Source organism: Colletotrichum costaricense (assembly GCF_030867565.1).
Source record: "Colletotrichum costaricense strain IMI 309622 chromosome Unknown Scaffold_3.1, whole genome shotgun sequence".
NCBI lineage: Eukaryota > Fungi > Ascomycota > Sordariomycetes > Glomerellales > Glomerellaceae > Colletotrichum > Colletotrichum costaricense.
The window spans coordinates 3,392,260-3,405,249 of NW_026848232.1; the positions used below are offsets into that span (position 1 = coordinate 3,392,260).

General features: G+C 50.9%; 5 protein-coding genes across 5 annotated transcripts; 2 read left to right on the plus strand and 3 right to left on the minus strand.

The window, feature by feature from the left end:
* Window positions 1–209: 209 nt before the first annotated feature.
* Window positions 210–1,588, minus strand: CCOS01_03983 (pectate lyase; the record flags this gene model as incomplete). The annotated part of the gene is made up of 4 exons (XM_060452166.1): window positions 210–914; window positions 972–995; window positions 1,068–1,389; window positions 1,449–1,588. 4 exons carry the CDS (start codon window positions 1,586–1,588, stop codon window positions 210–212), a joined length of 1,191 nt encoding a protein of 396 aa, XP_060318431.1.
* A 1,686-nt stretch (window positions 1,589–3,274) lies between these two features.
* CCOS01_03984 (uncharacterized protein) lies at window positions 3,275–5,096 on the minus strand (the record flags this gene model as incomplete). The annotated part of the gene is made up of 7 exons (XM_060452167.1): window positions 3,275–3,788; window positions 3,866–4,150; window positions 4,201–4,376; window positions 4,437–4,588; window positions 4,642–4,762; window positions 4,827–4,859; window positions 4,926–5,096. The coding sequence occupies 7 exons, from the start codon at window positions 5,094–5,096 to the stop codon at window positions 3,275–3,277; spliced, it is 1,452 nt and encodes a 483-aa protein (XP_060318432.1).
* Window positions 5,097–5,679: 583 nt separating this feature from the next.
* CCOS01_03985 (3-carboxy-cis,cis-muconate cycloisomerase) lies at window positions 5,680–7,236 on the plus strand (the record flags this gene model as incomplete). Its single annotated transcript, XM_060452168.1, has 3 exons — window positions 5,680–5,977; window positions 6,039–6,547; window positions 6,607–7,236. 3 exons carry the CDS (start codon window positions 5,680–5,682, stop codon window positions 7,234–7,236), a joined length of 1,437 nt encoding a protein of 478 aa, XP_060318433.1.
* A 72-nt stretch (window positions 7,237–7,308) lies between these two features.
* On the minus strand, window positions 7,309–8,395 carry CCOS01_03986 (uncharacterized protein; the record flags this gene model as incomplete). Its single annotated transcript, XM_060452169.1, has 3 exons — window positions 7,309–7,448; window positions 7,514–7,720; window positions 7,801–8,395. The coding sequence occupies 3 exons, from the start codon at window positions 8,393–8,395 to the stop codon at window positions 7,309–7,311; spliced, it is 942 nt and encodes a 313-aa protein (XP_060318434.1).
* A 2,039-nt stretch (window positions 8,396–10,434) lies between these two features.
* CCOS01_03987 (uncharacterized protein) lies at window positions 10,435–12,880 on the plus strand (the record flags this gene model as incomplete). Its single annotated transcript, XM_060452170.1, has 6 exons — window positions 10,435–10,477; window positions 10,550–10,564; window positions 10,648–10,697; window positions 10,764–10,837; window positions 10,934–11,902; window positions 11,962–12,880. The coding sequence occupies 6 exons, from the start codon at window positions 10,435–10,437 to the stop codon at window positions 12,878–12,880; spliced, it is 2,070 nt and encodes a 689-aa protein (XP_060318435.1).
* Window positions 12,881–12,990: the final 110 nt, after the last annotated feature.

A 12,990-nucleotide genomic window follows, 5' to 3' on the forward strand; every position in this document is an offset into this window, starting at 1 on the left:
TCACAAAAAAATAACGTCTAAACCATGTGAGCTTACAAGGGGGTGGCAAGAAGTGAAGGTATGTTCAAGGCCGGAATACATATGTACGGGAAGAATAGATACAGGAAATGGCCGCAAGATATGGCCGCAAAACAACGGACTATACTTGGTAGAGCTCATATGAGCAATCTCTCGCCACTCTCGAGGGGAAGCTATGCTCGTGCAAGCGCCTAGGCATTGGTGCTCGTGGTCTTGCCAACACCAGCATTGGCCTTAACCTTGGCGGGAACGTCGGCAACGCCAATGTGGCCGATGAGCGAAGACTTGAAGCCACCCAGCTTAGTGAGGGCAGTCGTGCTGGTAAGACTGCTGACAACACCAGAGTCACGAGCGCGGTTCCACTCGCAGATGTAACCCAAGTAAGAGGTGCAGCGAGAGGCTTCGTCGACGGTGTTCACGATGTAGATGTTGCCTCCGTTGGTCAAGCTGGCGGGAGTGATGGGCGTGGTGACGGCATCGAAGTAGTTGCCCTCAAGAAGGACCCAGGTGTTACCGTCAATGTCAAAGGCATGGCCGCCGACGTTTTGGAAGTAGTTGTTGACGCCGTGGAACAGGTTCTCGCTGCCAGCGGTGTTTGTCGTTCCCATATGAGGGGAGCGGCCAGAGACGTCATGCAGCCAGTTACCAGAAAAGGTGTAGTAGTCCTTGGCGCCGATGAGGAGGGCGGTCCAATAGTGCTTCCCGTTGCAGCCGGCGGACCACTCCGTGTTGCCGTCAAACTCGGTGTTGGAGATAGTTACCTTGCCGGCGGCTCCCCAACCAGAGACGATGAACTGGCGGCCGATCAGGGAGATCTTGACGTGATCGATCCAGACCTTGTCGGCACCGTCAAGAGTGATGGCATCGCCTCCCCAGACGTATTGAGGGTTGAGATTCTACATACAGTCAGCTACACCGGAAATCAACTTTGCGGCGGAAGCTTAGAAACGTACTGTGATGTGGACGTTTTGGATGATCTGAAGGGACCTCGATCAATATCTTGACTCTCAAAAGTAGGTAGTGCTGGTAGCACAACAGGGAAGACCCACGACATTGCTCTTTCCACCACGAACACGGAATCCCTTGCCAATGATGACACCCTTGGTGCCAACGCCAACAAGACTTTTGTTGCTGTTGATATCAATGGGGGTTTTCGCAGCGTTGTCGTAAGTGCAGTCAACCCAGGTACCGCTAGCAGCATCGCAGGTGTCCTGGATCCAGGCCTGGCCCTTGGAAGTGCCACCGGGACACTTGGTCGTGCGATTATCACTGCAACACTTGCCGCTGGTCGTGCCCTCAGTGTTGCGAAAGTCCCAAGTGCGATCGATCATGATGGTCCGGGCCGTGCTGTCGGTAAGCCACTCCTTAAGTCTGCCGAGTTTTAGTCTCTGGACCCTGTGATTCTTTGTCGATGATGAAGACCAACTCACTGAGCAATGCTAGAAGGAATCTGGGGAGTAGTTGAGCCACCACCAGTGGTGCCAGCTGCGAAGCCAAACGCTTTGCCCTGCACCTGTGCAGTGGCCGTGCTCGCAAGAGCGGCGACGAGAGAGAGAAGACAGGCCTTCATCGTGCAAGGCTAGGAGAGAAAGCGAGTGTAGTTGAAGTAAGAACTATAGTGAGAAAGAATATGAAGACCGAGGAGGAGCTTGGTTCGAACCAAGGCTATGGTATCGGGGATCGTACAAGGTTAAAAACAAGTCTAAACTCCTAGCTGTATGATCCTACTGCCACGCCAAGACGCAGTAACCGCGGGGCGACACGAGGAGGCCTCGACTCTTTCTCATCCTAAAACATCCCCATATTGCACGTCTCTCGCGCGGCTGCAACGGTTTGTGCCAAGCGGCGCTATAGGGCTGGGCCGGCACCTTAGAGGCGGCGAAGTTTCCATAGATCCATTTCCACCTAACAGCAATGGGAATAGAACACGTGAACCGTCTCCATCCGTACACGATCGCCGCTGTCATTCTGGCCGATGCGGCAGCCCCTAAATCTTAGGATTCTCTGTGTGATGGGAAAATCCTCGTCCTGACCATTCCGACGCGGAGGTGGCTGCTGCTCCGCGCCGACAAAGTCACCATTTGGCAAGTCCGAGGTCATTCGGGCCCGGCAGACATTTCCTGTTACGGGAGCTAATAGCTGGGGGGCATGCTGGAAGGGGTATTGTCGAGTGGGACAGGGCTGTCAATGTCATCAAGATGCTACAATGACAGGGGTCCTCCCCTCTGCTTCTCAACCAAATCTCGGTAGTGACAAGGGTTTAGGCAGATGAAAGGGCCACGACTAGGAGGTTAGTGAAAGTCGGCGATGCAAGTGGATGGCCGAACAAGTCTAAAACTCGGACTCTTCCTCCCGTTCCATACCGTGTTGGGCAAACATATCGCCACAAGCCACGTTTTGCGAATAGAACTTGAAGGTTGGTGGACCTTTCCGCCGACTTATCGGATTTTCGTACGAGGATCTCGTAAACTAGAGATCTGGTGGACCGCATTGGCTCGCTCTCGGATTCCCTTCAGCACAGCATCCCGCGATGTAAGGTCGTGTCATGAAATCATCGTTTGCGAAAAACTGGTGTGAGTTGCCTGCATCATTCACTTGATGAAATGTGGAATCATTCACTGCGGAAAACAAGGATAATTATCCGTATTCACACAGTCAAGGGTGACTCGGTCTAGTACTAAATAAAACCCGCTACTCCGTCGAACGTAACCGTTGACTTGAAGCAAGCCTCGCTCAGGCGCGGCTTCGCGCGATGTTGCCATCGCTTTCTCCGAGGGATAGTCTATCACGAGTACATGACAGGCAGATTCAACCAATGTGAAAGCGTCATTGGATGATGAAGACACATCATGCAAGTAGTGGTTGATCTAGTCTCATCTTGCCTTCTCAAAGGGGCACTCAGCTCGTAGTGACACGGCGAAGGCCTCGACCCTCAGAGATGGCAGCTCTTACCCTCCTACTTCATTCAGAAAATCCTCGTTTACAACAAGGGCTTCTGGGCTCTGTGATGCTTGGATCCAACTCAGCGTTGCTTGGCTGCACATGGAAGACGCAACGATACTGCGGCATCAATGGAAAGAGGGAGAGACCACTGGAAACTGCCGAATTGAGAGTTGTGTTCAACTTTATGACTGGTCATCTAAGCCGACGTTGATGAGATATACACGCAGTCCACCCCGAGAGTACTACCTAAAGGCCCTTAGAATGGTAGGGTGAAAGGCCTACAGGATACCTGTTCCCATACCGACGATAGACGTTAGTAAGCATAGAGCTTCACATTCTCATCCTCACTCTCCCTGAGCTTCTTGTTGATACTCATCAACCAGAACCTCATCGCCCACGCACATATGATGCTTGCAACGGCAAAACCAATCATGCATGAGAAGCCGATCATGTACCTGGGTCCATCAGAGGTGGGCCAAAGGTAGGCACAGTAGATATAAGCCAAGTTGGCCGTGACGTTGACCAAGGAGTATGCGACGGCTTTCTTCTCTGGCGTCTGTGACAAGGTATCGCTTACCCATCCCAAGATAGGAGATCCTACGGAGTAAGCACCAGTTGCATACAAGAAAGTTGCTGCATATCTGACAGCATTATTGGTGGTCCCAATCGTCATGGCGAATCCGACCACAGCAAGAGATAGTCCAGCTGTGATGTGCCAGGTTCTTTCGTTGAATCGCCCGCTTGACCAGGCAAATGGGATGCCAAGAAAGCCAGAAACAAAGTAGGGGGGAGCGGTTAGGAGAAGAGCCGTAGTCGACTTGAAGCCCCTAATCGGACATTAGCGTTTTTCCGACTTTAAGCACTTGTTACTTTTTGGGTAGGGGTCCGTTATTTGGTAACTTACATGGTACGAACAAGGGTTGGAAAGTATGCGTTGAAGCTAACCGCAGAAATATGGAAGTTCTGGCAGGCGCAGAACAACCAGGTTTTGGGGTCTTTCAGAGCCTGCTTGAGACCATCCATGGTAGAGCCACGCTCTTGTCTGCCGACTGTATCCCGACGAATGCGTTCAACAGCAAGTTGTCTCTCCTCCTCGGTAAGCCATCGGGTAACAGAGGGATCGTCAGGAAGAAGGAAGAACCCGAAGACGGCAATCAATGCGGTGACCGAGCCTTCAATGATAAAGAGCCTAACCTTATTAGATCATAATCCATGACAGATAATATATGCAGCTCTTACCATTTCCAGCCTGCAATTCCCTTGACCTGATCTAGGGTTGTAAAAGTCGCAGCAGCAATCAGACCTGAGCAGCCAGTACTGACCACTTGACCAGTATAGAGGATGGATATTCTCGTTGCGAGCTCTTTCCTGGTGTAGAAGATCGATAGCAGATACAGGGCACCTGGATAGAAGGGCTGGAAAGGCGAACCCAGATTAGCCTGCGCTCCACCTTTCACTTGCTTTGTGCGACTCACTGCTTCCACAAATCCAAGGAAGAACCGGCATGCCACCAATCCACTGTAGTTTTTGACTCCCGCTGTGGCAGCAGAGATGGCAGCCCAGCCAATCATACAAGTTGACATATAGATTGACGGGCTCGTGCGTGTGAGGAACATATTTGAGGGCACTAGACGTGGTCAGACTCAGCGCACCTGAGAATTTTCCAAAATATTAACTGACCCTGCATCAGAAGGTACCCAACGAAAAGAATAGAGATGGCAGTGTTGTATTCGACCCCTTTCAGTCCCAAGTCTTCCTCCAGCGTGTTCAGTCGAGCTTGAGGGAGAGCGTTACGATCGAGCTAAGTTCGAGGTTAGGGCCGACTTTCGAGTGGGAACATATAACTTAGGCAGGTCCCGACGTACGTAATTCATGAAATACATTGCCCAAAGAATCGGCTACGAGAAGATATCACGTTAGCATCATGCTCACAAAAGGGGCCAGTCAAGATCCCAGAGGCTTACCATGATCCTGCGATCTAGCTTACGGACGAGGGCGATTTCAGCCGGATCAGTCTTCTCATGGGCGCCGGAGTAATCGCCAGAAACAACGGCCTCGCCCTTGACCGACTTTTCATCGTGTTCAATTTCGAGCGGGCCGCCTTTCTTGGAATCGGCATCATGTGTAGCTGCCATTTTCAGTAGAGACGAGAGACGAAGTCAGAAGGCACCTTAGAGGGAGAGAGAGAGAAAACGAGGTCGCAGACAAGAGATTCTATGCTCTTTCGGTCTCTGTGTCAATGGCAAAACACACAAGACATCGTCTGATTTATACATAACAGCTATCTATCATCTGGCCATCCCCGGCTTTGCGGGGCTGGCTCGACTCAACCCCAGAAAATACACGTTCCCCGCAAGCGCCAATCTCATGTTTAACTCAGACCCGAAGTTCAGGATACGGGGAAAGGGGCCAAGACCCGGCGAACCGGCGCATGGCCTGTGCTATTCCGATACGCCGTTACGCCGTTACGCCGCTCAACACGACCTTACTCCGTCCTTATCCCGCGATTTGGTCCCCCCGCAACTGCATTATCCCGTGCCCCACCGCGGGGTCCTCGGTGTAAGTCCGGACGTTGGCCGGAATGATGTCCATCCAAGTCAAGGAATAAAACAGACCGAGGAGAACGCGACGACGCATTTGGAAAGCTTGTCTTGGGACGAAGCTTGCTCTCTGCTCTCTCTCGTCTGAACTGCTGCTTCTAAGCGCATTCCACTCGCCATGTCTGCCGCCACTGTCTTCGATTCGACGCTCTTTGGCAACATTTTTGGCACAGAGGAGGCTCGCCAAGCCTTCTCTGAACGATCTTATGTTGCCAATCTTATCAAGGCCGAGTGCGCTCTGGCCGAGGCGGAAGAAGCTGAAGGTATTGTGCCGGGTGGCACTGCTGCCGTATTGAGGGAGCATTGCAATGTCTCCAAAATCGACTGGCAGCTTCTTGCAGCCCGCACAGAGATCGTGGGATATCCGGTACTGCCTTTGGTAGAACAGATGTCGAAATGGGTTCCCGAAGAGACTTGTAAGTCTTGGCTGACAATTCCACAAATGGTACTTCAACTTGCTAAAGCTTCAACCTCAAGCTGGTTACATTCACTGGGGTGCCACAACGCAAGACATCATGGACATAGCGTCGGTACTCCAAATGAAAACTGGTCTTGAAATCGTCGAGCGCCTTCTGCGCAAAGTCACCTCCACCTTAGAGACAATGTCCGCCGCTTACAGAGATGTACCCATGGCCGGCAGGACGCATCTGCAACATGCCCTCCCAATCACTTTCGGATACAAATGCGCAGTTTGGCTGGCTGGCTTCCGCAGACACGTGAAGCGTCTGGAACAGATCAAGGAGAGCTGCTTGCTGGTTCAATTCGGCGGTGCTGCTGGTACCCTTGCTTCCCTGGGCACAAGCGACAGTGGCATTCGCGTGCGCAAGCGACTCGCGACTATTCTTGGATTGCAAGACCCCATCATCACCTGGCATGTGGCGCGCGATACTGTTGCTGAGATTATAAACTACCTTGCCCTGGTGGGTGGTAGTTTGGGCAAGATTGCCCTTGACTTGATTATCATGTCATCAAACGAGCTGAATGAGGTGAGTTTATACCTACTAGCTCTTGAAATGGGTTGAGAATACTGACGCACACTTCACAGGTTGCCGAGCCTTACGTTCCCCACCGTGGTGCCTCCTCGACCATGCCTCAAAAGCGCAACCCCATTTCCAGCGAAGTGATACTCGCGCAATCGAAGATTCTGCGCGCACAAGCCGGCCTTGTCCTCGATGGCATGGTCTCTGACTTCGAACGAGCCTCCGGACCGTGGCATCTAGAATGGGCTGCTATACCTACAGCCTTTATTTCGATCGTTGGGTCCCTCTACCAAGCCGAATTTGCCCTGTCGGGGCTGCAGGTCAATAAAGATGCCATGATGGCTAATCTCAAGTCAACAAGGGGCCTGATCGTAGCGGAGGCTGTCATGATGGACCTAGCAAAGTACACCGGCCGCCAGGAGGCGCACGAGATTGTTTACAAGGCGTGCGTCAAGGCACACGAGAACAGCATGTCACTGCAGGAAGCATTGGAAGAGTCATCACAGGTGACGTCTCACCTTGCTTCGCCAGACCTCGCGAAATTGTGCGATCCTACAAGGTACCTAGGATGCTGTCAATTGATGCTGGACGAGCTGTTGGGACAAAGGGAGGGGCATGGTAATGGAGACGGGAAGGACTTGAACGGGGACAATGGGATTGCAGATACCATTGGAATCACCAACGGCAGCCGTTGAGCTGATTAGAGAGACAGATAAAATATTTGACTTAGACCCCTTGTGAAGACCTCGGGAGTCAAGTTGAAACGTTTATTGCTCTGCATTGCATTCCCAAAAAGCCTTCAGCTTCTCTTCTTGCCTCAGCAGTGACCAGCCCATGTGCGCTTCTGACTTTGCGAGAATATCAAGCAATTTCTCCTGTTCCGCAGGCTCGTGAAATAAATGACCACCTGTGTGGATAGCAGACTGTCAACAACCAGATGTTGCACTGGATCAATGCCAGAGCCGAACTTACACATAGCAACCGTCATTCCCGCGGCTATGGTTGCTGGCTGCCACTCGCCTGCCGAGTGTGCAATACCACAAATTTGGCGGATCAAGCGACGAATCTCTTCTTCAACAGCATTTGAAGCCATAGCCTTGTCGAGACCAAGTACAGGCATACGGGGGTCGTGAGTCAGCAACATTATCTGGCAGATAATGGCATGCTGCTGGCCAGCAACTAGGTAGACGAGGAAAGGTAAGTGATCACTACCCATACTCATGCTAACCACAAGAGCAATGAGAAGCACTGGGACTCACTATGAAAATCGTTGGCAAAAACGATCTCAGGAAATGTCTCGCGATCAGAGCCCGTTTGCCACAGAGGATTGAAAGATGCCGGCCTCTTCTCCATCCATTGATGTAGATAGGCACGCAGATTCTCCCAAGACCCGATGGACCGCGCGTCTGGGCCATATGCAAACATCAAAACATCCTCAGTAAAAGTGATGATGCGCCACGCCCAATCGAAGTCGGACGTGGGCTCAAGAGTTCTGGTGATGCCGCATCTCTCTGCAAGACGGGGTGGAGGGGTACGTGCTACAAAAGAAATGAAGATTTCCTGACGGATAGCCACTAGCAGACATGCGCGACATAGACTATAGTTTGGATCATCGGGAGACTCCGGTAGAGTAAAAATGTTCGTGTCTAAAATGTGCCCATACGGCCGGTCATCGACAGACGGGACTGGCTCGACTCGGTCAACAATCAGGATCATGTGAAGGCGACCAAGTAGACCCCACCTGTCATTTCCTCGTAGAGTCGCAGGATCATAGTAATGGCGCATAAAACTCCAGTAGTAAAACCTCGTGCCGACCCTGGGTGTGCCAAAGCCGGGATATATGATTGTAGGCATCTTGCTTGATAGTCGTCGGCTTCTCCAGGAACCCATTTCTCGGGCTGTGTCTGGCTCAAATGCTTGCATGAGATTGCCAAAAGGGCGTTGAGAAGAACAAAGTGGGTCGAAGCCGCTTGCACGATGACCGTTCTGAAGTGACGATCTTTATCGCAATAGTCAAACTGGACGGGGATCAGTCTATCAGATCAAAAGCGTTGCGCTCTTGCTAAAGGTCAATTGACAGTATGTACCCAAAGTGAAAGATGATTGATAAAATGCTGAATCAGCAAGACTTCTCGTTTGTCTCTCAAAGGCCATAGAGGATTGCATGGAGGCTCTTCAACATTGCAAGGGTAAAGTGACTCAGAAGTATCTGGCTCAGGTGGTTCTGGTATCTGAATTGCTTCTCCCACCTGGAGTGGCTCGGCGGATGTAGCGATAATCAGATTGGCAATACTTGGGAGGTTGAGGGGCCTTTCAGTAGCACTTGTTTCTTGCGGCGATTCTTCTCGGTCTAGAGCGATGCTGTCCGCTGAGAATACAACTACACAAGTTTTAGCTACCTGAAGAGACTGTACGTGGTCCGGGAAACCAGTATCGTAATAGGTATTAATCTCACGGGTAGACGGTGTTGATAGCCAGACTTGATGAGCTGGGAAAGGAACAGCTCGGCTGTCCTCTGGTGACTCCTGAAAACCATCTATGGACGGGTTGTGATGATGGCGAAATGTTATTCGGGTGGTTGCTTTGTAAGTACACGATTTAGCAGCCTTTGCGCAAGGGGAGCATGTCGGACTTGGTGTGTCACCTAATCGGATGGCCTTCAGTATTTATGACTCTATAATTTTAGACCTGCCGATTATACTCGGTACCCGACCTACATTTCAAGTGAAGCCGAACACAGCGTAAACTTGAGAGGGCGTTAGCACCATCTTGAGACGCAAAAGGAGTTGACGTTTGATTTGAACGTACCATGACTGCCGTTTGGAACGGCTGGATACTCTTGGCGGCGTCTGGTCACGCTGTTCTGGTTCATAGGCCCCTGTTCGAACCTCAGATGAGCTGATGGACATCTTTACTGTCAATACCGGGAATAAATGATACAAAATGTTCTTGACATGATTGATTTTGCTCCTTGTAAAAGACATGTGCGTGGTGCCGGAGAGAGCGTCTCGATTTTGGGCCATCAACGAAAGCCGGAAAGGCAGGTGGGGCCGATGACACAAAAGGCAATTTGGCTCCGATCCCCCACTTGGGATCGGAGCGGTTTTACCTTTCTGAGCTTCACACCACACACCATCACAAGCAGCTTCAAGTCCCACCAGTTGACCCAACACCATGACATCAAAGCCAGCAACAGGGACACGAGGTGACAGCCCCTTTTTAGGACAGCCTAGACTGCGTTTAACGAAAGTTTCGATTAATAAACAGCCGTCTTTGAGCCTGCTTGACTCTCTCCGTTCAAATGTGAATATATCGATTCTTGTTCGTGTAAAGTATGTAGCGCACAACTTGCGCAGGGTTCCTCGTGAAGCTTGAGAGCGGAATAGTCGTGCATCGTAACCGATTATTGTATGACTAAACACTTGCAACTCAATGAGCCTTGGTGTCTTAATTGCATGGTTGTTAATGGCCGCCAAATTTAAGGATTCATTCAGATGAGAACCAGCCCGCGTCGCGGGGAACCATTTTGCCTCAATAGCTTCCTTGTTTTGGATGGGACTTGAGAGTAAAACTTCACAACCCGCTGGTCGGAATAGCGGAATAGTGTTGTACCAAGATGACTAGCACCAACGAGGGTTTAAAGGGGGAATAAGATGGTTTATGGTGATGAGCCCTGGAAAGATCGTTACAAACTATGCAACTAACGGGTATATATGACTAATGTACAATAGGTCCGGCTTTCGGTAGCGATGCAGCCCCGGCTCATCACTTTCTCCACAACACCACCACATAATCGACGAGCGCGTATGCCTTTTTCGGGTTTCGAGTCAACTACACTCTTAGCGAATGCGAATTCAACGCTGTCAATGATGCTGAACGAAACGGGAGGATGAATGGACAGGAAAATCCTTCCGGAGGGCAATCTGGACAAGTTTGGTATGCTAATCCGGGCTAAAGAGGAACCAAGAGAACCCCACTGGATGATCATGTTGCTAATAAGCTCAATAGTGACCGCTGCCGGCGGTAAGTAATTCTTCAAACAAAGATTCATCGTACTTCTATGGCAAACTTGGTCCATTTGATTCCGATGCTCAAGGCTGACTTAGGCCCTTTTGCTTTCAGGAGGAAAATTCGATGTCATGGCGATGGCGAAAAGGTAGGTTGGCTGTCTCTCCTACGCAACCTGCTCACATCCAGACTTTTGAGACTAAATAATTGATAGTGCACGCCTTGTATCACTGGAGGCGTGGCCTGCATTGTGTCAACGAAGTTGAAGCGTAATAGAAAGAGGAAGAGGTAAGTTACTAGTATATAGTATACAAAGAAGCCGAAGAATCCGCGAGGGACTAGATCGAGTTGGGCAATGATTCCTTTGCTGACCGTCGCTTCTAGTTACTACGAAAACGAAGGAACTGAGGAAAGACATGACGATTCCGCAGCTTCAAAGACTCCTGAAGCTCATAGCAGCAATGTTGACTCGGCTTCCCTTTCGCTCCCTCAAGACATAAGAAACTCGCAACAAACAGTTTCAGAGCACTCACATCTGAGCACGCTCACAGGAAACGCTGGTCTGAGGACTTCACCATCATGGCAGCGAGGTAAAGAGGCTGTCTCAAACGCCAAGTCGAGGTTTGTGCCGGAACCGGTGATCGGCCACATGGGCCGACTAGTGTCTAATGACGACCAGACAGCTATGTTTGCAGGGTCGTCTACGGGCGTGCATTTTATCAGCCAGGCTGAGCAGCAGTTACAAATGCTACGAATCCACACCGAAACATTCCCAAGCAGCATCTATAGTCTCTATCTTCACAACATATGGGGCCCATCGCCCAAGGGTTCAGAGTCGCAGGTTGTCGCTGCTATGATCTCCCAACTTCCGCTTGATGCTGCTAGTATCCTCGAGGCAACCATCGACTGCTGGACACCGTTGTATCCGATTGTACATAAACACTCCACAGTTGAGGCTCTACGTCGGTTGAATGGTGACCCCGAACACGGCGACATCAGTTTCTTGTATCAGGTTCTAGGTCTACTTGCTCTAGGAACATTAGGACATCCAGGCTCCTGCGTTCAGAGACATCGGCATTTTCTTTGCCTTTCTGAAAAATACTATGCAATGTCCGCTGCATTGACGAATCAGCTCCAGGAGCGACCGTCTTTACCGACGCTCCAAGGGCTAGAGATTGCTCAGATCTACCTCCAGGTATCATCTCGCTACTCAGCTGCGTCTCAACTAGGAGGCATGGCTACAAGAATGGCACAGAACCTTGGACTTCATCGCCACTCCCAGAGATTCAAATTCGATCCTTTGGAGACAGAACTCCGGCGGCGCGTGTGGTGGTGCCAATACTCTCTTGATACGTAGGTATTTGGAAGGTCGGCCTGCTTGTTGTGTGACTTGACTAATCTCTTACCATCAGATTCTCCAGCGCTTACCACGGAATGCCAAGATTGATCCGCGACCAGGACGTGGACACAGACTTACCCTCCCGTGTTGACCACGACCAAGTATCGCGTGAGAGCGTGGTGTTTCCCTTACCCGGCGAAAGATCCCAAGTCGACACGGCTCTCTGCATGTTCAAACTCGCAGTCATTGTGGGAGAAGCTCTAGAGAAGCTGTACTCGACGACTAGACGGCGCGGCGGGATAGCTAAAATTACACAACTGCAAGCTGAACTTACATTATGGGAGCGGATGTTGCCGACGGATAAGGTTGTAGACTTGGAGGATGATAGCGCAGACTTATCACCGGCGATTTCGATCGACACCTTTGAGGTGGCTTTCCTACGCGCTGCATTTTACAACGCCACGGTGCATGTTCATCGGCCTGCACTTGCTTTCACAACAGCTGATCCTCAGTTTCAAGTTTCTCTGCAAGCGTGCGGTCGTGCTTCGGCTGAGCTGATAAGACTGACTGCTACGATCATGTCGGACTCGGTCCTGGAGATGGATGCCGCGAGGATAGATCCCATCATCGTCGCCCATCTCTATCCAAACGGGTTGCACATGTTGTGGCAGGCGGGTCTTACAATATTATTTGCGAGGTGGAAAGGCCACCCACTTGCTGGAGATGAGGAGGCAGAGGACTTGGTAAAGACATGCGCTACAACTTTACGTCATTTAAGAGCTGACGACTCCAATGGGCACATCAACCAATGTGCCGATGTTCTCGACATGCTCCGGACAAAGACCTTTTCAGCTGGAGAACCCCAACAGCCGGTACTTGACCAGCTGCAATGGAATGTCTGGGACTGGCCCATGGCATCGGCTCTAGAGCTCGCAAATACCTTGGATGCGATGCCATTGGATCTTCAATTCGAACCAAGCATGGGCTTATGAGATTTTGCTGTCCACTTTGGCTGGCTGGGTGTGGACAAAGCGGCATGAGCTATCGCGGCATGGATGGCTTCCGTCGGTGTGCCCCAAACTTCAGTCACATTACTGAACGC